Source organism: Clupea harengus, chromosome 2, assembly GCF_900700415.2.
Source record: "Clupea harengus chromosome 2, Ch_v2.0.2, whole genome shotgun sequence".
Lineage (NCBI taxonomy): Eukaryota > Metazoa > Chordata > Actinopteri > Clupeiformes > Clupeidae > Clupea > Clupea harengus.
Genome location: NC_045153.1, coordinates 22,974,403 through 22,995,158, shown reverse-complemented (window position 1 = coordinate 22,995,158; position 20,756 = coordinate 22,974,403). Strand labels below are relative to the sequence as shown.

Sequence of the window (20,756 nt, the reverse complement as noted above, 5' to 3'; positions counted from 1 at the left end):
GAGAAATGCATAAGTCAGGAGTGGTAACTAAAACAGCCAGCCTTGGTTCTACTCCTGACATACCTTTAACAGCAAGGCCTTCGTTCTGGCGCCATCTTCATGAAGCCTCTGAAATCCAAATAGTGAACTGCAAATAGAGGACAACACAGGCGGTTCCGTGTTACTTTGAGCGCCACATATAGATTTTTTACGACTTAAACATGAGGTATGCGACACCAAAAATTAAGGCATATTTAAGTTTGATTAAAGAGCATTTCTAACCTGTCGATTCCGACCAAGCTGTCCCTCTCCTGCGCCGTTAGCTTCGGAAAGTCCTCTTCGGTTTCACTCGCTTTTCCCGCCGCCATTTTCTTTTCCTCATCACCAGCAGCGCCGATACTTCGAGCAGCAGCGCAGGCAGCAGCGGCGAGCGACACTCCGCACGATTTCATGGAAAAGCAACAGGAAAGCGGTAGAGAAACTCCACCGAAATAATTTACGAACCAAAGACGAGCACCTTTGCCAGGATTAAACGTAAAAGAATTGATGCCAAGTCCGGAAAATAGGATCCTTCCAAAAGCCTCCTTTTCACATTGTTCTATGCAAAACACACTGTATTAGCTAATACCGTAGGATGCATGGAACAATGCTAATGCGGGGTTTTTACCATACGGCGTTATTTGGTAATATCACAAACTTCCCCCCAATCGCCAGCTCAAAGTTATTATAATTGTGTCACTCTGGCGAACCCACGCCGCTGCCGTCGGAACGCCCTCTCTGTTTTGGGTAACCAATAATCAGTTTCCTGAGTGAACATGTGACTGGCCTTGTCTTGGGTCCCTTTCTCCGTTTCTCATATAAACTTTCAAGGGGGAGGATAAATAACAAACCCGTAACTTTACGCACTACCTATGGCGGTTTTGATTGGCTTTTCATACTGTATTTTGATTACGTAAGTGAAATGTGAAACACACTATTGGTTAGTGTATACGTCTTTTTGACAACGTTGCCAATGGGGCGGACTGTTAAAAAGAAAGTCATTTTGGTTTTCAACAACTAAAGGCAATGGTGGCCAAGATTTCATCCCTGATAATATCAAAATCGACTCTGAACTGGTCCCCGAGTCTTATTACTCGTCTGGACTACTTGTTGTTTCTTTTGACAGCACTGAGGGTATGTTAAACATTAACACAGAATGCAATCAACCAAATATCCTAGGCACCAAGTTTCTACCCTGCACAGCAGCAAATAGTTTCAGAATAGGAGCACAAAACATTGACAGCTATTGAACGAATCTCAAATAAATAACAAACAGAAGTGATCTGGGAATATTCTTCGGAGGCTGGTGAGCTTTTTACAAATTAGAACACGTGTACAAAATTGACTATTTATCTATCAGCATCATGATAAAACAGCAACGTTCCAGAACTATTAAATAGACGTGCTCCCTCCTAGTTGAAATAACCTGCATGGGCCCAGAATGACTGTCGCTGTCCTGTTGGACGAGCTGATTCCCCTGTGTGGATCAAAAGATTGAATGAGCAGTAAACCTGTCAACTATGTCCAGAGCCGAAAAAATGAAGAATGTGCTTCCACAATTTGTGAATTATGGGGCGGACAGATGACATTTTTAGCCTACAAATCACTCCTCGTTATACAACACAATACGATAACTAACCTATCTAGCCTATGTTGTGTGCTTTTGCATGCACACGTAGTCTTTAAATGGGATAGTAGTGAACACTGAAATAGGCTACCACAGGTTAATGTTGTCTATAGTGTGATCATTTTCTAGATAGGTCCAGTAGCGAACCCATGTCAATTACTATATCTGGTCTAAATTGTTAAACAACAGCAGGGATGAGAAACCATTTGCATCGTTCGTTAAGACCCATATGTGTGTGCTTATTTGCACTGTAAACAACAAATAACGTTAGCTCACGGATCGGGTAACGTTCATAAACTCAAACGTACATTTTAGCCACACGTACTCACTAATATGACTATTTTACAATGAAATTGCCTGCTTGCACAAACACTATGTCGTAGGAGCCGTTTGAAATGCAGCGTTGCTTTGAGTACGTGATCCTGTAGTGTCAACATTGTTAACGTTAGTCTCTGCGTTTCAAAATGGCGGACCGCGGAGAGGGTAAGTGATAGATTCTAGCACACCACATAACATTCAGGAGTCTACTGATAATGTTTCAGTAATTTTCTATTATTCTATGTCCATGTCTACTTCTGATCCCTTTTACGTGTCATGATTGCCGCATCAAATGAAACTATTGGGTTGACTGTCACTACTTATCAGTCCTGGCTAGCATGCCAGCTAAATTAGCCTTTACTAACAACAGGCTTTTCTCAGTGTACTATTATATACTGACCCAGCTAGTTAGCTAACGTTAGCACACGTAATCACAGATTAAGGAAAGGTGGCTTCCTCAAAGACTATGTTCTCTAACCAGCTAAGGTAATCCCAAATTATAAAACCAATACTTGAAAATGTAGTGTAGGATAGGTATGACATGGCATCAGTACCTGTTATTTAGGGTATGTTGATAGAAGATTGGCTAGTTATTTAGCAAGGTAACAAGTTAACTAGTTATTTAACCCTGAGGTTTTTCAATAGGTAACATTAACGTTACCTAAATCAGGCAAACCAAAAAGGTGCACCTCAGCATTGTATCTGTCGTGGAAAAAGGCGCATGTTTTGACATGGTTGGGTAATAGATACCTACCTTACAGTATAACACCCCATTTAACCATTCATCACTACTGGTCTACACAGTGTTGCTGTAGTTCAACTACTATGTGCTAGCAGGGCTAAGGTCATGAGTTAAATTTCCACGGAGAACAGCCTATCAATTAACTATATTTAACCTGTGCTGTACATCACTTTGAATCAAAGTATCTGCTAAATGTATACACTGCTTCTTGCACTGAACTCAAATTACATGAAATAGTCTATAATGTGTGAGGTAGTGTGTATCTCAATCGCTTCCAGTTCTATATAATTACCTTTCTATTCCAATAAATGTGCTTGTGACATTTGTTTATTTTCAGATCAAGATCAAGATCAAGATCAAGATGCTGAAGTTGAGGATGAGTTGTATGAAGTTGTGGACATCACAGATTATGCCAGGCGTCATCAGTGGTGGAGCCGAGTGTTTGGGAACAATTCTGGCCCGATAGCCGAGAAGTACTCTGTGGCCACTCAGATCATGATGGGTGGAGTCACTGGCTGGTGCGTTGTGCTAGAGAGTTATGCAGAGCAAAGTGACTACAACCTCAGGGTCTTTCACACATCATATGATGTCTTGCATGCCTTGACTCATTTGGTTTAAAACAGGAAAGCCTTTTGTCATTTGTGTTTTGTCATGGGTGTTTTGTAGTGACTTGCAGTCTGCACAAACATATGTAGATGTAAATGTAGATTCTAACCTTAGATTTTTCTTTTGCTTTAAGGTGTGCAGGGTATCTTTTTCAAAGGGTAGGGAAGATTGCTGCCACTGCCGTCGGTGGTGGATTTCTGCTCTTGCAGGTAAAAGGAAAATGGAGGAGAATGGCAATAGTGCACTCTGTGTATTTTACTTTATGTGTTAATTTTTTTCTTCTTCATTGCATTAGCATAGCACTAGACTGGTTATTCCTATTGTATATCATGAGTTTTAGCTGGGGCACTTCCTTTACCTTGGCCACTTCCAATTTAATGATGCTCATTAAAGAAGCAGTTGGAATATCATGTTTACTATTCGAGGAATGATCAAATGAAGTTAACTGCAGTAAACGTGATAATGAAATTGACCTATAAGTGTTGATTTCTCAGTATGATGTTTGCTACCTTGTTGTGTAATGATGAATCAATTAAAAATCTGTATGGAGTAATACATTTGTATATTTATATACATTTGCAATCCCTCTCTCTCTCTCTCTCTCTCTCTCTGCCACCCATTAAGATTGCGAATCACAGTGGATATGTGCAGGTCGACTGGAAAAAAGTTGAAAAGGATGTCAATAAAGCCAAGAAACATCTGAAAAAGAGAGCGAACAAAGCTGCTCCTGAGCTGAACTCTTTCATAGAAGAGGTAGGCATCTTGAGACACACCAATGGCCTTGCATTTCATTCGTCTAAGTATGGAAATGTGCACCGTAGGAAAGGTGCCAACACCCAAGCTTTTTATATTGCCTTCCTAATTGTCATCACTATTCAGAGGCAGGTTTTAAAAGCAAATCCAATTGATTCTTGGCAGTTGCGTTAACATTTAATAATTCTTCTTGGCTTAAAAGGAGAGCCAAAAATGTCGATCACTGCAAGAACATTTAAAATATTTCTGTATTGTATTTCCTTGCGTCTTCGACACAAATAAGGCTGAAAATGTGTTAAATGAGCCATTGTCCGCTTATATTTTACAAAGTGCAGTTCTTCCCTGATGATAAGGAGTCAGGCTTCCACAGTCTCATTCATTTGCTGTAGATAGGATTTTGGCTATACTTCAGGACTGGTCAGGCCCACCAATCATTCTAAATTAGCTCTCTGACGTATAGATCTTATTATTGACATCTGAATACTATAACAACAACATCATTTTTGCTCAGTCCTCAGAATTTGTGAAAAGGAACATCGTCCTGTCGAGCGGATTCGTTGGAGGCTTCCTGCTGGGTCTGGCATCCTAAACGTTCCGGGGGGGGGCAGCTGTCCGTCATCTCAAATGAGAACCGCTTCCCCTTTTGTTACTGTGAAACACTGTCTCATACCACAGTATGCTGTATGGGGCCCTCAGTACTCCACGTCGTCTGTGCAGCATGCTCAGTCCAACCCTTCTTAGACTACTGAGTCTCTACAGCCAGTAGAATTGACCGGGTTGTGCACTGCAGCTGCACAACACCACACAAACCAAACGCTATCAAGATCTAGGTGTCATGTATATTTTGGTCCATCTGTTTTGGTTGATCTGTAGTGTTGTCAACTCATAGGAATCTCATGGAAGCATTATCCTCAGCGGTGGTTGTGGTTCCAGTTAAATAGGAAACATAGAAATTTCCTCATGTCATGTACTTGTATATGACCATAAAGAGAATCATATCTAGGTTTTTAGAGTATATGACTTGCCTTTTGGACAGTGCAATATTTAAAGAAGTTAAATCTAAATGAGCCTATTCTTATCTGCTGTGCACATATACCAAAATAACCTTTATTGTTTACTAATTTTCTGTTATTCTGTTATGTATGTGCATATATCTGTAATACAACTCTGAAACAAATTGGTTTGAATGCTTTCTTTGCAATGACTGTCCTTTTTGCACCACACTTTTAAGGATCTGAGTGATTGTGAGAGGTAGAAGCAGTCATACATTGTATTGTGTGTACTGCTGTAGCATGTTAGTGGACTGAGTGTTCTACACTGAACAATCCCCAGTAAGCAATCAACAGCATTTGAGGCACGCTGTCCACTAAAGATTGAAAGGCTTGGAGGACTGTCGCAGTCATGTGATATTCATATAGCTATGATCCCTTTTTGATCACACGCTCGATACTGATTTGAAATACCATAACAAGTTTTCGTGTTATATAGTTTTATAGAAACATACTCCATATTAAAAATCTCTATTGTAACCAGCATTTCCGAAAGAATGGCACACTGGAACGTATTTGCATTGTGACGGTTCATGCGTTGCCATGCAACAGTATCAAACGACGCATTTGCCATAGCAACGTGTCCATACAGTGGTAAAGGTCTGACAAGAACCCCTAAAAAGTACGACCAAAATGGCGCTGCCTTTGCTGCCAGGATTCTCAATTAACAAAAACGTAAGTGTTGTACAGTATTCCATACATTTTCCTCTGAATTTGTCAATGAAAGTTAATTATTTGAACAGATAAGTTACCGTACCACAATATGTCAATGCAGGTAGTTTACCTGCTAGCATAGCTTGTTAGCTTGGTCCCCATGGACTTGGAACTATTGAAACCGCAAAATAGTTATCCGATAATTGTGCCACAAAAAAATAGTAACAACGTATAACACGTTCTTTATACGAAGATAATCTTGTCTGTTGTTTGAAAATGTGATTAGTTGTTTTCATTTATTTATTTTCTAGTTGAGCAAGGACAAATTTCACAAGTCTCAGCATTTTGACTACTCAAATGGGGTTCCTATGTTGGTCGGATCTGAGAAGCCGGGTATTGGAGGTGAATTGCTCCTAGGCCAGAAACACAAGCAAAAGTACTCTTTGTTCCCCAAGGGAGAAAATAGTAACGCACCATCGTGGGTAGCCTTTGACAAACAGGTTGGAAGCATTCTCAAAACTTCTCTAATTTCTGGTACTAAGTAAATGTATTCTGTTTCCATTTCATCATCTGTAATTCCTTGCTGCAGGTGCTGTGTTTTGATGCCTTTTTCCAAGAGGTCGTGCCTCAAAGCAAGGAAGAAAAATACAGGGTTAGGAAGTGTAAAATTTACTTTTACCTGGAGGATGACACCATTCAAGTAGTGGAGCCAGAATTAAAGAACAGCGGGATCCCTCAGGGTAGGCCGCTTCATGAAGAAACCTGCCATTCTAGTCAGAAACTCTGGCCTCTTGAAAAGAAACAGAACTAATGAGAATAACTGTTGTTCCTCTCTTTAGAGAATAAAGATATGGAATTTTAAAAAAAAAAGTTTTTTCCATCACAGGAACCCTGATCCGGCGCCATCGGATTTCGCTCCCACATCCAAATGATGACCAGTTCTACAACGTGCACCATTTCAACATCAACCAGGAGATGGTGCTGTACTCCAGGACCTTTAAGATCATGGACTGTGACCCTTTCACAAGAAATTTCCTGAGGAAATTGGGAGTGCGCCTCAACCCCACTGCCTCTGTTCCTGAGGACCCTTACTGTAACCTTCGTCAAGAGGTGAGGACCTGTACAAGGGGGATGCTGGACAAGGAAACAGCTCTGTTGCTCAGAAGACAGTGTGTGGCATTGCAGCACTATACACTGAGACGCTGTTTTGAATTTTGAAGTGTTTCAGTTTTCCCTTTATAGTAGTCTTTGACAATTTATAGGATTTGTCTGTTGTGACAAATATATTGACATGTGTATGTGTAAGTAAAAAAAGAAACATTTTGAAGACATTTTGAAATGGTGTTGTTTATGGGCAGATGGAGGAGAGCATGAAGCCTTTGCGTCCTTATGAGAGACAGGACACCCTGAAGCAGTTCCTTGACCATGACCGCAACGTCCTTTGCTTCTACTGCCACTGGGACGACTCGGAGAGCATGTTTGGTGACCCCCGGGAGCTCATCATGCATTACTTCCTGGCCGACGACACCATTGAGATCCGCGAGGTTATCTACCCGAACTCAGGCCGCGACGCCACCCCGAAGTTTCTTCACAGGAGTAGGCTACCCAAGGTCAGACCATCTGGGGTGCTTGAATGTGATTGATGGCTGTCCAGACTCCCCACCCACTGTGAGAACTGTGTTCCCTACCACAGTTTTAAGTTGAAAGTCAATCATTCATTTAGCAGGCACATTTCACAGTTCTATGAAGATAAATTACTGTATAACTATTGTTTATATTGTGAAGTGTAAATGTGCTATCATACATCACTGCAGTTCATGTGCTGTATATTTGTGCACCCAAGGTGTTCAGTCCTCGACCTTGGTATTTTTAGCACCATTCTTTGTCTGTTGACCCTGCAGAAGCACCATGAAATGTGCTCAACCATAGCCAGGTGCAGTGCAACTTTGAACTATCAGGAGACTATACCAGCCAGTGGAGGCTTCCTCTGCTTCAGTGAGCTTTCCCATCTCTTGCATGAAGCTTTTATCTGGGCTGACAGGACTGAAGTAACGTCTAGCCTTCCCTAAAGCACTTTTTCATTCCCCACAGTTGCCTCCTCAGACCTAATTTATAATGAAGGAATGTGAAAGCTCACTCTTGTCTTTTTTTTTTGGTTTTGTTTTGTTTTGTTTCCCATTTATTATGCGCTATGTGCCTAAAGTTCTGTTGCCTTTCAGAAAATGTCATCCAAAAGGTTTGCGAGAATCCCCTGGTGGGAAAATAATTATGTCCCCTGATACAAATTAGTCTTGTCCTTCAAGATATATTGCAATTACGGTCTCATTTAAGCTTGTCCTTCAAGACCGAATGTAATTATTTTCTCACTGTTTTGTATTGAACAGCACGCTCCTATTCCCATACACCAGCCTGGAGAGAAAACAGATCGCACTGTCCTCAATGTGTTCGGACCTATGGGACATGGGGGACGTTATATTTTGGATAGCCTGAAAGTAGGTGAACATATATTTTTTTGGAATAAAAGAAACTCTCATTAAAAATCTGTCAACGGTTGCTGATATTTAATTCTGTTTGGTTGCACTCCCTCAAAACACAAACTAACAGTGTTGGGGAGGAGTGAACTATATATAATTAAACTAGTAGTTTAACTTCATTTTGCAGTAGCTTGCTGGTAGTTCAACTACATTCATATTTGCATAGTGACTCAAGTACTTAAATTACTTTTTTTTTTGGCTGTAGTTTTTAATGTTTTGAATCTGAATTTTTAAAACTGAACTTGATTATATTTAGTGTCAATTAGTATTGATTGGTTAAGTATTGATTATTGCTATTTACAAATGTTCAGAGAAGTTGTTGCATGCTGTTTTAGAAGTTAACTAGCTAACTGAGAAATCCTGCTCGGTTATCAACATTTTATACAAAACCAAAGCTGACATTCCTTGCTTTTTTCCGTTAATAATGGGGCATTTTTTATGTATTTATGTATGACCTGTGCAAAAGTAGGCACTTTTTGCAATAACATTAATTGAGGCGTCTTTGTCTGCTGGCGTGTGACTTTTTAAAATTATATTTTGTTATGATTATTTTATGTCACATGTACATTATCAACTTGATATTTTCTTTTCTTTTACAAAATCGTTTTAATTACTAAGGAGGTTTTTCTAAGGAGCTTAGGTTAACCAAACTAGATTTTTCCCTAGGGTAGCTTTTCTGTAGTTGAACTTATTCCAGTATGAAGTAATTGGTAGCTTGCAAAACTATGCTTTCAAAGGAGCTTCCCCAATACTGCAAACCAGACCATACAGTTTATGGAGTAGGCTGACAACCACAGTTGTGTGGTCTCTTTGTTTTCAATTTTTTTTACTGTAGTGGAAGCCTTTCTTCATACACCACTGCATTGAAGGGTCAATGGAAGTTCAGACAGTGAGAGGTCAGCTTGTAATTTCTCTCTTTCTCCAATAGACTGGAGCTGTCAAGGAGGACTTCTACAAGGACCGCGACCTGACTTTTGGCAGTGTCATCAACGTCTGGGGCAGACGGGTGATGATCTGCGACTGTGACAACTTCACCAAGGCGTTCTACCGCACCAAATACGGCGTAGGTGAGTTGTGGCCAGTGACTGTTAAAAAGATTGACAGCATGGTGTCATGGTGTCCTGCTTGTACATTCTGAAGAAATTAAGCCAAAATTGATCAGCCTTGTTGACAAAATTGAAACCTGAGTGCGCAGTAAGTGATTTTCGGGGCCAGAGTATGCGTAGTAAACAGAAAATCGTCCAGGTCCGTCCATAATTAACCAGTGGTTTCGCTTTTGACTGGTCCATTGTTTTTATAGTCATTGGTTGTTGCATTTGGATGGAGACCAGGTTGTTTATTTTTCAACTAGAACTACAGGGGAAGTAATGACACCTGCCATCCACGTCACAGGTTACCAAAGCACCTTTATATCCTGCCCGTTTTCTTTTCCTAATAATGCCCATGAACAGCATTCAACAACAGCCAACTGCTCTTCATCGCTCAGGCATGTCTTCTAAAATGTGCCACCATTTGAACATGGTACAGAAGGGCGCATTAAGGCAGGATTTTTCCTCTGTTACCCATGCAGAGGCTAAGCTTGCATTACTCACAAATTGCCACTTGATGTCAGTAAGGCTTTGGGATCAGTCAATTTATCCTGTCAAGAGGAAGACTTGTCAAGTGAAAGTGAAGACAGGTTAAGTCTGACTGAAGTTTAAAGCGCATTTGATTTAAATAATGGTTCCATGTGATCTCAACTATAGGGTCGATCTGATGGTATATAGGACTGTTTTGTCACCTGAAGTGCGTCATTCTCATGGCTCTGGTAGGACAAATATCAAAGCAAACACATTTTTGTAAACACAATTCATGACCTCCCTAATTTTCCCTACTTACCATTTTTGCGGCCTGCGTTTCTTCACAAAGAAATGCTCATCTGCAGCAGACAAACCCCCTCAATAAAAGAAAGACTAAGAAGATGAAATTCCTCATATATTCCCTCAGGGGTGACAAGTAGAATCTTGGGGCTTGAATACCCAGTTATCCCTGTGTATCCCAAAGTGTAAAGAGAGAGTGTGTGTGTGTGTGTGTCGTGTGTGTGTGTGTGTGTGTGTGTGTGTGTGTGTGTGTGTGTGTGTGTGTGTGTGTGTGTGTGTGTGTGTGTGTGTGTGTGTGTGTGTGTGTGTGTGTGTGTGTGAGGGCCAGTGGAGACCAAAAGCGAGCTGTGAAATGGAGCATGACAGACGAGCGGCTCTAGATCATCCCCTTCTTAGGCCACCACACATGAGCTCCATGGCCTTCTAGGCCTCTCTTCATCTTCAAACACACACTCACACACGAGGGGTTCCAGCGCCCTCTCTTAACCCGACGTAACACTATACGCGCGCGCATGTGTGTGTGTGTGTGTTTGTGTGTGTGTGTGTGTGTCTGTGTCTGTTGCCCCCACCACTCAGTGCCCCACACTGTGTCATGCTGATTGAAGGGCTCGTTGCGTTAGTTACGGACGGTTGTAATGAATGTTAGGGAACCGGGGTGACTTGCCACCCTGAAGGAGGGCCTGTGCGTGCTTTAGTCAGGGTGAAGGGGGTCTCAGTCATGATGGTTAGGCACTTATGGAGATGGATAACACAGAGGCTTACTGCTCTTTCTTTGTCCATTTTTTAATGTCTCTGTCTCTCTATTTTTTGCAATTGCTCACTTTATTTCTGTCTTTCTTCATTTATCTCTTTCTTTTCCACTCTCTCTGTATCTCCTTTTCTCTCTCTCTCTCTCTTGCCCTGTCCTCTCTTCCTGCGTGGGTTTGAAGAGGACTTCACCCCTGTGCAATACAAAGCTCCCCCGGCCCCTAAGCCAGCCAGACCAGTGCCCCCGTACAATGGCTTTGGATCAGAGGAAGACTCCCTGTGCTCCTGCCAGGGCTTGCTGCCCAAACCCCCACAGAAGGACTTTAAGAAGCTGATGGAGAAGGACAGGTAACCGGACGCTCCCCTTAAAGATCCCACCTGGGGAAAATTCTTAATATATAGTCCAGCCATCAGAACTCGCCCAGTGTAAAAATGGGAAAGGTATGTAGACAACCAAGCACCTCTGGGCTTTTATTCTCCTCTCCTGCACTACTGACAGAACAGGTTGGATGATAGAATGCTACTCAATGCCTGCACCTCCTCACCTTTCTAAGTCTATCAACACTTATAGTGGGGGTGGGTGTGTATCATCAGGGTAACCCCAAGTTACACAGACATAAGATGCACAGAGGTAAAAAGGAACGATGCAGACTGTGCTTCCCTTGTCTTTTTTTTTTTTTACATCTACAACCCAATGCTGTCAGTCACTCTGACAAGTTCCGTCAGTCAGCCTTGATGGGAGAGTTACATTTTCAAAACTAGATTGTCACACGCACTCTAACTGAATGCTCCCCCATAACAGCTCAGGCCATAATCACATTAATAGCTTTATTTGTATAGCACTGCTGATGCTTGGCGAAAGATGCTAGACGTGTCTCTTCTGTCACACACACTTTAGGTACTTCCGAATTCATGTCAGGAATGAGTTTGGCCAGTGCGCTTGTTATTGGAAGAGGTTTTGTTTTTGGGTCGTGAGCCACACAAAGGACCCGTGTGTGCCAAAACCAATATCTCAGTGGTGAAATTAAGCAGTCGCTGCTTTAAACTGTATTTGATGAAACTAAGGCCAAGGAATGTACTATTTTGTCGCTGTTTTCGTGCAGTGGTCATTTTTGAGGGATTTCTTTAACCGTCGTCCTGGACTTGATTCATTGCGCAATCATTTAACTCCACGTCCTTTCCAACTCCAGGCCTTTCATTTCAGGCTTCTACCTGCTGCCATGACACATTTATCATAACCAACATGTCACATATATTTTTCTATTTACTAAGATCATTTTAGTGCAATTAATCCCATTTAGGACTAAATACATTCCTCTGACATGCAAAGAAGTGGGACTTCAGTTTATGCCATGTATTATTTGAACTGAGAGTGGCCTGAATAGAGTTGCCAGGATGTACTCAGGCTTCACTCCTCCTGTCAGCTGTACTACTTGATGTGTATTTCTTTTGTGTCAGGCAAGGTCTTGATAGTAATGTGCTGAGGTTTGTCGGCAAGATGGAAACTGACAATCCCATTGACAAGGAGCGAGTGTTCATCATCTGCTTCTACCTGAGTGATGACACCATAGCTGTGTTTGAGCCCACTCAGAGGAACTCAGGTGGGAACTTCTACCTAAAGCAGCTTCATTTTGATGTGCTTCAGTGCATTGTGTGGTCTCCTTACACTGACATTCTCAAACTTGAGTACTCCACTGACCTGTAATGTATGTTATATGTGTGTATATGTAAGTGTATAAGCCTTTTGCTGATGTTCCTTTGTGTTTGTGTGTCTGTGTGTGTGTGTGTGTATGTGTTTGTATGTGTGTGCTTGTACACATACATGTGCGCACACGTGTGTGTGTGTGTGTGTGTGTGTGTGTGTGTGTGTGTGTGTACGTGTGTACGTGTGTGTGTGTGTGTGTGTGTGTGTGTGTGTGTTTATTACAGGTGTGATCGGTGGTAAGTTCCTGGAGAGGAGCAGGGTAAAGAAGCCAGGCCAGGAGCTGTTTAAGAGTGAGAAGTCTGAGTGGTTCACAGTTCAGGACCTGTATGTGGGAGCTCAGCTCCTGCTCAACAAACAGTCCTTCAAGCTGGTGGATGCCGATGAGTACGCTTTCAACTACATGGAGCAGCATGTAGAGGAGGTCAGGCTCCTGTTAAAAGGCTTTTAATGTTCCATATAGAGCATTCATATGTAACAATACAATATGCAGCTGATAGCGTACATAAATTGAGCATACATGGAAACATATGTCACGGAGTACAGTTGCCAAGGTGTCCCAATATATAAAAAAAAACTCCACATCGTGAGGCAGGACATCTGGAAGACCATTATGCGGTAATACTACAGTTACCACGGTTATTACGGTTATGGTGCCTTAAAGACACGACATTGCGTTTGCCTCAGCATATGTTTCCCTGGTGCTTCTAATGCAAAAAAAGAAGACAGAAAAGAAAGAAAAAAAATCATAATAATAATTTCTTGAGGGTATATAGTGATATTATATATCAGATATTTGCACGATACTGATCGTGTCATTGGTTTGACATTTGATAACTAGACATTTGTGTTCATTAATGTAACAAATGTCTGTAGCCATAGAGGGTTACAGGACTGCGAGTGCACACAGCATAAGAGTGCCCGTGCGTGAGTGTTTACATTCGCCTGGAATGGGACTCAGTGACCTTGGCCACTGCCAGTGACATACATGCCTGACAAAGTGGGCTTCAGTTTCACAAGTTACTTAACTGTCAAAATGTTGACACTCATGTTCACACCGTACCTATAATTAGTTCCCCAGGGCCAACATGGGCACCATTCTGAGCAAGATTAAATCCATCAGTGAGGACAAGAAGAACCAGCTTCTCGCCATGGTTAGCCAAGGAGACACAGGCATGATCCAGTATGAGCATTTCAGGTAACCGTACTTCCTATCATATGTTGATAATAGTGTATAAGCTAATATGAGAGGTTAAAACTCCTCACCGTTATTTTGAGGCTGTTGTCTGTCTGGGTAAGTGTCTGTGCAACTTTGAGATCTCATTATGGACTGCCATGTTGAATTGCCTACGTGGGATAAATGAAGTTGTATTTAACTAAAATTCAAAAGTGGACGGACTGGGACTTTGTTTATTTGAGATTAAATCGAATGATTCTAGAGGACATAACAAAATGCTCATGTTATTGGTGGAAAAAAAAACCCTGTTTACCTATTGTGACATCAAATTAATTAATCTTATATTTACACATTCAAACCTTTAAATTCCATCAATAAAGTCATGAAGTAAAACCTCTCTTTAACGGCCTGAAATCAGAGACTAATAGAAGTTTATTGCCGTACCATACCAGGTCCCTGCTGGTGGCGACCGACTGCGGGCTGTCGGAGCACGAGATCATGATGCTGGGGCGCAGCTACTCGGAGCGGGAGCAGACAGAGGCCAACATGGGGATGATGCTGGCCGTGGCGCAAGACCAGCTGAGGAAGAAGCACTTTGAGGCCTTCGCAGAAATGATCAGGGCCTTCACCCACGAAGACCGCAACAGGTACCACAAACGCGTACTTTCCTGAGCTTCGATATGGTGAGCGTCTGACGCGTTGAGCCGCGTGATTGGCTCGTAGTTTACCACAAGGGTGTCGGTATGAGCCAAATCAGGTGCTTTTCAGAGCAGAGATGAGTGAATCTATTTTTCTAAACCATTTACATTTAGTCATTTAGCAGACGCTTTTATCCAAAGCAACTTACAAGGATGTATACACATTTTACACCCCCTAGAACCTCTCTGTGAGAAGCTGAACATTTCTTCTCACTGTTACGAACATTCCGGACTGTTTATTTACTTTACCGCGAAATGCGGGAGTAAGAGACGGTGACTTCATTCATTCTCACACACACGCACGCAGCCACCATTACACAGCATCTTCCCGCAGGTCACATAATATGTGAACCCTGAACATTGTTGAGAGTGTTGTGGGGTGTTTTGTGGGTTTGTGGTGTTTGTTTGTTTCACGATGTGAGATTGTAATGGTGTCGGGTGTTTACCGCGAATTGGTGTATTGTTTGCTCTGCCGCGATATACAGCACTCATACATAATATTTGCATACACCTGCTGTGTTCAATTATACTGATATACATACTGGGTACCCACATTCTCATCCATTTGCATTGCAATAACGTCCATAAACTGGTTAACATACATTTACTCACACTTCCTGGTTCTCACGCTTCCACATACTGGTCCCAACGCGAAAGCGCGCTCGCGCTGGGATAACACTTTTACATTGTGTCACTAGTGGAGGGAGCGGGGCATTATGTCACAGGGGTGTTTGTCGTGTTCACATTTCACTTAGATAATAACTATGCATTGTAGGGTGATTTGCTATTGGGTTAAATGGTGTTTGAGTGATTATATGAGATATGTTATTTGAATGTATAATTCATGAATGAATGGTTTTGTTAATAATATGCACAATGTGCTTTGCTTCCCCATATTCATGGGTTGGCCCTATTAGGCCAATTAGGGGCAATAGCTAGGCCTTCTTAAGAGGCTAGCTCAGTGCCATTCAGGAGTGGAGGTAGAAGGACAGCTTTCCTGCTGCGAGGAGTTGTCTGTCACGGTAACACTGTTACGCTGCATTTGGATATGGAATCTTTGTTTTTGTCTGAAGTACTTTGTTTTGTGCTATTAATACTTTTGCTAAAATCCACAACCTGGAAAGAAAATAAATATGGTTGAAGTGAAAACGTAAACCACTGCTCCGGCGACTCTTTTGACCACCATCTCCAAAGTCCACATCCCTAATCGTGGGCTGGCCGCGCCGGTCACTCACACTCTCACTTGGGTCAAACTGCATGCTTTTCACACACACACACACACACACACACACACACAAACACTCGTTCCGCAAGCATTTACATTTTTATGGCAAGTATTTATACATCTCTCAGCACTCGTGCGGTTAATGTGTCAACTCATTCTGACAATTCCCATAAAAAGTATATGTACCAAGTAATTCTTGCACACACACAGAGAAGATCCCCCTACCCTCCATATGGACACACAAGCTGTCACACACACACACACACTCAGCCACACACACAAACACACATACACACATACACTGCCTCCTCACAAAGGTAGAATAAGCGAAAAACCATCAATCTGCAGCTCCATCCGTCCCGGATCGAGGCGCTGCGATTAGTTCCAGTGGTTCAAGTGAAGCATTGGAACCAGATGATCCCCATAGAGTTTGTGGCATGTAGCAGGCCAAGGGGGGGAAATGGATGGCGGAGAGCGCCAAGGGGTCAATGTGCATGTCCTGTTTATGCGGCCGCATGGAACACTCGCTTATTTTCAGATTTTTCTGAAATGTCCTCTGCGGCGGATAATGAAGTTGGTATGTCTAGGCTCGTCTCGGGCCAGAAAACAACTGGTCGCCTCACCCCCGCCTCCAGACAAGATCCTCACATAAAAATAAATAAATTAATAAATAAAAATCCTCCTACAAATTGACTCTAATCCCAAAGCTGGGGCTGCTGGGAGTATTTGGAAGCCAAATGCTTCTTGAATCACTAGTAGTACCTGTGCATGAAAAATAAAACACAGAACACAGGAGTCTTAATCGTTATCATAATGAAGTTCAGGAACTGCTGTGATCTCTGTTCCTGGAATTCTTGTGTAATTAATTTACAACCATTTGGAGTTTGTTGTGGTACCTGTTACTTAAGAGACATGGAAGTTCTGTCGTTGATTGATCCACTTCTGTCTGTTCTTTCTTCTCACCTTTGAAGAACTGGCCTCCTGCCCAGCAAAGATGTCCGCACCATCTGCAAGGCCTTCCAGCTCCCCTTGCCTGATGACCTTCTAAGGGGCATCCTCAAAAGGTAAGACCTTTATAGGGCTGCAATATCTTATTCTCTATCAGGCCCCATTTCATACAGCACATTTATAAGACATCACAGTGCTTCAACTGCTCAATATTCTTTTGCACCGCATGTCAACCAATCACAGTTAATAATGGAAAAAAGCCTTGATCTTAGTGTCGGTATGAATTTATTGTGTTCTTCTCACACTGCATAGTTAGCATCTAGTTGTAGGCCTGTGGTTTTAGGGAAGCCCTGGAGTCCCTGGAACACTTGTGACATCCCCCACATCACACACTCAGGCTTTTTCCTTCCCCCGTCTCTCCTAATCCCCTGTGAACCTGCCCTGTCTGCTCCCCTCTCCTAAGGTATGAGAAGGAGTCGGAGGAGATCGACTTCCACGCCTTTCTGTCTGGCATCAACTGGAGGGAGGACCCCGCCCCCCCGGTCTTCGCCGAGGACGTGTTGAAGGTGAGAGAACTCAGAATTAGAAAACATAGAGCAGATCTAAGTGACATTCCTCCATGTTCTTCCTATGGTGATATGGATCCTTGTAAGCACTCAAACACATCGTATGTCCATAATGCAACTTATGTCCATCACTTATACGGTTATGGAATGATAAATGTCTAGGGGGGGGGGGGGGAAACGTGTCATTGACACACCCATCTGTGAATTTACCTCCTGTTCTGGGTTTGACATGGAAATAGGAATGTCCGATCTACTGTGTCTAATTCTATGTGAGAGACGGATCATGACCGTACACTGTGCACTGCTCTGCTGGTGCGGTAGGCTTGGTCGAGCGTAAGGCTAGAGTGTGCCTGTAGTGTACAAACGTACATCATGTTCAATTACGCGGGACGTGTTCATTACTTCAGGTGTGATTTGTGTCAGTGCAGTCCGTGTGCTCTGCCATTGGCTCTCCGCTCTTAACAGTGATTACTGTTGACGTGGGGTGCGGATGGGAGAGACACAGAAAGAAGGGAACGAAGGGTGAGCAGAGAGGGAGAGAAAGAGAAAGAGAGGGAGAGAAAGATAAAGGGAAAAGAGGAGAGAGGGTTTGAGAAAGAGGAAAGAGGCGAGGGAGAGACGCAAAATGAGAAAGACAGGGATGGGAGGAAGAGAGTCGGGAGAGAAAACAGAGGGAGAAAGAAAGAAAGAAAGGAGGAACAGCAGGAGAGAGAGAAGGAGAGGTAGAAAGACAGGGGGGTTGATAGAGGGAGAACGAGCGAAACGGAGAGTTAGAGAGTGAGAGGGATAGCCAGAAAGAGGGAAGGGTGTGCCAGAAACAGCAGGAGAGAAAGAAGGAGAGAGAGCGATAGAGGGAGTGAGAGATTGAGAGTCAGAATGAGGAAGAAAGACAGGCAGAAAGAAAGAAAGAGAGCGAGCGAGCGCCGAGGGCGTCCAGGTGGCCCAGCTCCAGGCCCTTGGCCGTGTCCTCGTGCGAGCGAGCGAGCGAGGGGCCTCATGTGTGCGCTCCTCCTCAGCGCCTCACCTCGCTCAAATTAGCCCTGAGAAAATCCACTCAAGGCCTGCTCCGGCCCACCTCCTTTAGTACCGCGCCGTAATTTAGCGTGCCGTGCCACAAAACGGCCACTTAAACAGAACCATCTGCGCCCAGACCACAGGGCCGGGCCAGGCCGGAGCACAGAGAGGCCGCACAGCCGCTCCCGGCCAGCAGAGGGAGCCAGCATGTGTTTGCGTTTTGTTCTGCTTGTTTGTGTGGTCGCGGCACGAATTTACGCCTCCCTTGGCCAGCGCTTACAGTGTTGTTTATTGATATGTATGTATGTATGTATGTATGTACAATGTCATGGGGAGGGGGGTTCTGCTGTGGTTGGGTCTGCTGTATGCTTGCTCCTCTTTCTGTGCTGTTTCTGTGTTTTTCTGATGGCCTCTGTTGCTGGTTTGCAGCCCTTTTCTGTGACCAAGCCCAAGCCGAAACTAACGGGCCAGACAATGGTGGATTACTCTGCCTTTATAAAAGGACTCACCGGACTGTAAGAAGAGACGTGAAGACACAGCCATCGTGGTCTCTGACTACGTCAACATGCCCTGCATGACCCTGCCACAAATAGTTTTTAAAAATATTTTTCTACCTCCTCTTCTCTTTCGTTTCACTCCTTCCATCCTGTTGTTTTGTCCCGACCCAACCCACTCCCTCTGCTCATCTCTTCGCATCTCTCCTTACCTTAACCCTCATGCTCTGGAGGCCTTGTCTCTCTCTAACAAACCCCTCCGCCGCCAAAAGCATTTGTCATGATTCACGACTCTTTGACATTATTCAATTCCTCTGTGGTGAGCAAAACAACAATAACAAAAAAACAAAAAAAAACAGCGTGTTGATTGTTGATGTGGATTTGTTCTGTTTAGTGTTCACTCTCTGCTTTTCAAAGCCTCTCGTCTCGTTATTTTTTTTTCTTTTTCTTTCAGTTTGATGTGAACTGGAACGGAACCCCTGCGGGCCTGGCGGTGAGGAGCGTCCACTATGCTCTCATGCTGGAGGACGTCTTCGGGCCCAGGGGGACCGCAGACAAGCAGAGCTGAAAGGGAGTCCGGCGAGAGGGAGAGAGGGGGGGGAGCAGTCGGGATCTCAGATCTCACCTGCTCCAACTGCTGGACAGCAAAAACACCCGACACTGTTTATTTGTGTGAAGCACTTATTTAAGTGAAACAAAAATGCAAGCCGCGAAATCCCACTTGTGTGTGTGTGTTTGTGTGTGTCTGTACTTAAGTATGCTGTTAAGGATAGATTTCAATTCAGCCCCGCAGTAAATCAAAAACACACTTGCACCAAAGCGCTGCTGGACGCATCTTACGCTATGCACCCTCAGGGCCATTTCAGACGCTGTAAAAGATACAAGCGGCAGAAAGCAAAACACATTTCATATGCAGGGGTAGGTGGACAAACAAGCCTTGCACATTTTTTTGCCATGATTACGGAAAGAATGCTTGTATAATGTAACAACAAGGTCGCACTACATCTGCAAGAGAGAGAGAAGAGGAAATTGTTTCTGAATAGCCCGGCCACCCCACTGATAAGCCTGTGACCAGACAGGCAGCCGGCATCCACACTCACCGCAGACAGAGGGCCTCCATATCCAAATGTCCGACTCCAGCCGCCAAGCAGCGGCCGTCTGCAGAGTGCAGACAGTGGGATCTGAGCACTGCAGGCTACCACTGAGGACCCACAGGGACCTGCTTCTGGGTCTAATCCACTGTGTCATTTTGGCACATAAGGCAAAGCAGAGAGAGACCACACTCCCAAACACACACACACACACAGATACACACACAGACACACATTCACATACAGACACACACTCACGCACAAAGAGATACACTCACATACACACAGATATACATACACAGGCGCACAGAGAGACACAGACCCACGCTCACATACCGAGACACACACACACACACATGGAGAGACAAACCCTGCATGTTGAGGGTGGTTGTAATCAGAGCTGGAGCAATCAAGGCGCACAATCCCTCCGTGCAACAGAAAGAGCGCATTACATCACTCCGGCATTATCAAGTCTTCAGTGGTAGCTTTCGCACTTACTAAAATATTAGCCTCCCGAGTCACCGTGCTCCTGCCTGTCCCCAACACAAAGGGCTGACGTCGACAGGGTCTGCTCGAGGGACCACATGTTTGGCCTTTTATGCCTTTCCAAAATTGGTCTGCGCTTGTCTCACACACACACACACACACACACACACAGAGAGAGAGAGAGAGAGCCCACACACTTAGCATTAGTTAAGGGGAAGTGCTATACTCCGTCAACACCTTTTCCACATTGGCAAAGAGGTTATTTATATTCTGCCTTGCTGTCCAAATCATATACATTACTGATGACTTGTCCAGATCAGCTGGTGTAGCTGATGTGCGTGCACACACATCTGAATGCGGACCTGTTCTGCGTGAGGAGGTCGATCTGAGACACTGTTGTTCTTTGGTCTGTCTCAGCTAGCCCCTCACCTCCATGGTGTTTGTGTAA

General features: G+C 43.5%; 3 protein-coding genes across 6 annotated transcripts in view; 2 read left to right on the top strand and 1 right to left on the bottom strand.

Moving 5' to 3' along the window:
• kdm6a (lysine (K)-specific demethylase 6A) overlaps positions 1 to 1,107 on the bottom strand; it is a 69,674-nt gene extending 68,567 nt beyond the window's left edge. The window contains 2 exon segments of the mRNA XM_012837568.3: positions 64 to 127; positions 262 to 1,107. Coding sequence (XP_012693022.1) covers positions 64 to 127; positions 262 to 431 — 234 coding nt within the window. The 5' untranslated portion in view covers positions 432 to 1,107.
• Positions 1,108 to 1,573: 466 nt separating this feature from the next.
• On the top strand, positions 1,574 to 5,241 carry fundc1 (FUN14 domain containing 1). Of its 2 annotated transcripts, none has more exons than XM_031587236.2 (5): positions 1,574 to 2,128; positions 3,049 to 3,223; positions 3,445 to 3,520; positions 3,936 to 4,064; positions 4,576 to 5,241. In XM_031587236.2, exons 1-5 carry the CDS (start codon positions 2,110 to 2,112, stop codon positions 4,651 to 4,653), a joined length of 477 nt encoding a protein of 158 aa, XP_031443096.1. In that variant the 5' UTR covers positions 1,574 to 2,109; the 3' UTR covers positions 4,654 to 5,241. The 2 variants fall into 2 exon arrangements, with proteins under 2 accessions (XP_031443096.1, XP_012693033.2); XM_012837579.3 differs by having other exon boundaries at positions 1,576 to 2,128; positions 3,043 to 3,223.
• Positions 5,242 to 5,322: 81 nt separating this feature from the next.
• On the top strand, positions 5,323 to 19,449 carry efhc2 (EF-hand domain (C-terminal) containing 2). Of its 3 annotated transcripts, none has more exons than XM_012837574.2 (15): positions 5,323 to 5,788; positions 6,079 to 6,267; positions 6,357 to 6,507; positions 6,654 to 6,877; positions 7,126 to 7,377; positions 8,152 to 8,259; positions 9,230 to 9,368; positions 11,090 to 11,255; positions 12,366 to 12,508; positions 12,837 to 13,033; positions 13,683 to 13,807; positions 14,239 to 14,433; positions 16,681 to 16,773; positions 17,121 to 17,223; positions 19,186 to 19,449. In XM_012837574.2, exons 1-15 carry the CDS (start codon positions 5,747 to 5,749, stop codon positions 19,297 to 19,299), a joined length of 2,241 nt encoding a protein of 746 aa, XP_012693028.1. In that variant the 5' UTR covers positions 5,323 to 5,746; the 3' UTR covers positions 19,300 to 19,449. The 3 variants fall into 3 exon arrangements, with proteins under 3 accessions (XP_012693028.1, XP_031443060.1, XP_031443051.1); XM_031587200.2 differs by having other exon boundaries at positions 18,667 to 19,449; XM_031587191.2 differs by lacking the exon at positions 19,186 to 19,449 and having other exon boundaries at positions 17,121 to 17,781.
• Positions 19,450 to 20,756: the final 1,307 nt, after the last annotated feature.

Coding starts and splice junctions, on each gene's coding strand:
- fundc1 (XM_012837579.3), top strand. Junction 3,224..3,444: donor ATGGGTGGAGTCACTGGCTG/GTGCGTTGTGCT, acceptor TTTTGCTTTAAG/GTGTGCAGGGTATCTTTTTC. Junction 3,521..3,935: donor GTGGATTTCTGCTCTTGCAG/GTAAAAGGAAAA, acceptor CCACCCATTAAG/ATTGCGAATCACAGTGGATA.
- efhc2 (XM_031587191.2), top strand. CDS start 5,747: ATGGCGCTGCCTTTGCTGCCAGGATTCTCAATTAACAAAAAC. Junction 6,878..7,125: donor ACTGTAACCTTCGTCAAGAG/GTGAGGACCTGT, acceptor GTTTATGGGCAG/ATGGAGGAGAGCATGAAGCC. Junction 13,808..14,238: donor ATCCAGTATGAGCATTTCAG/GTAACCGTACTT, acceptor GTACCATACCAG/GTCCCTGCTGGTGGCGACCG.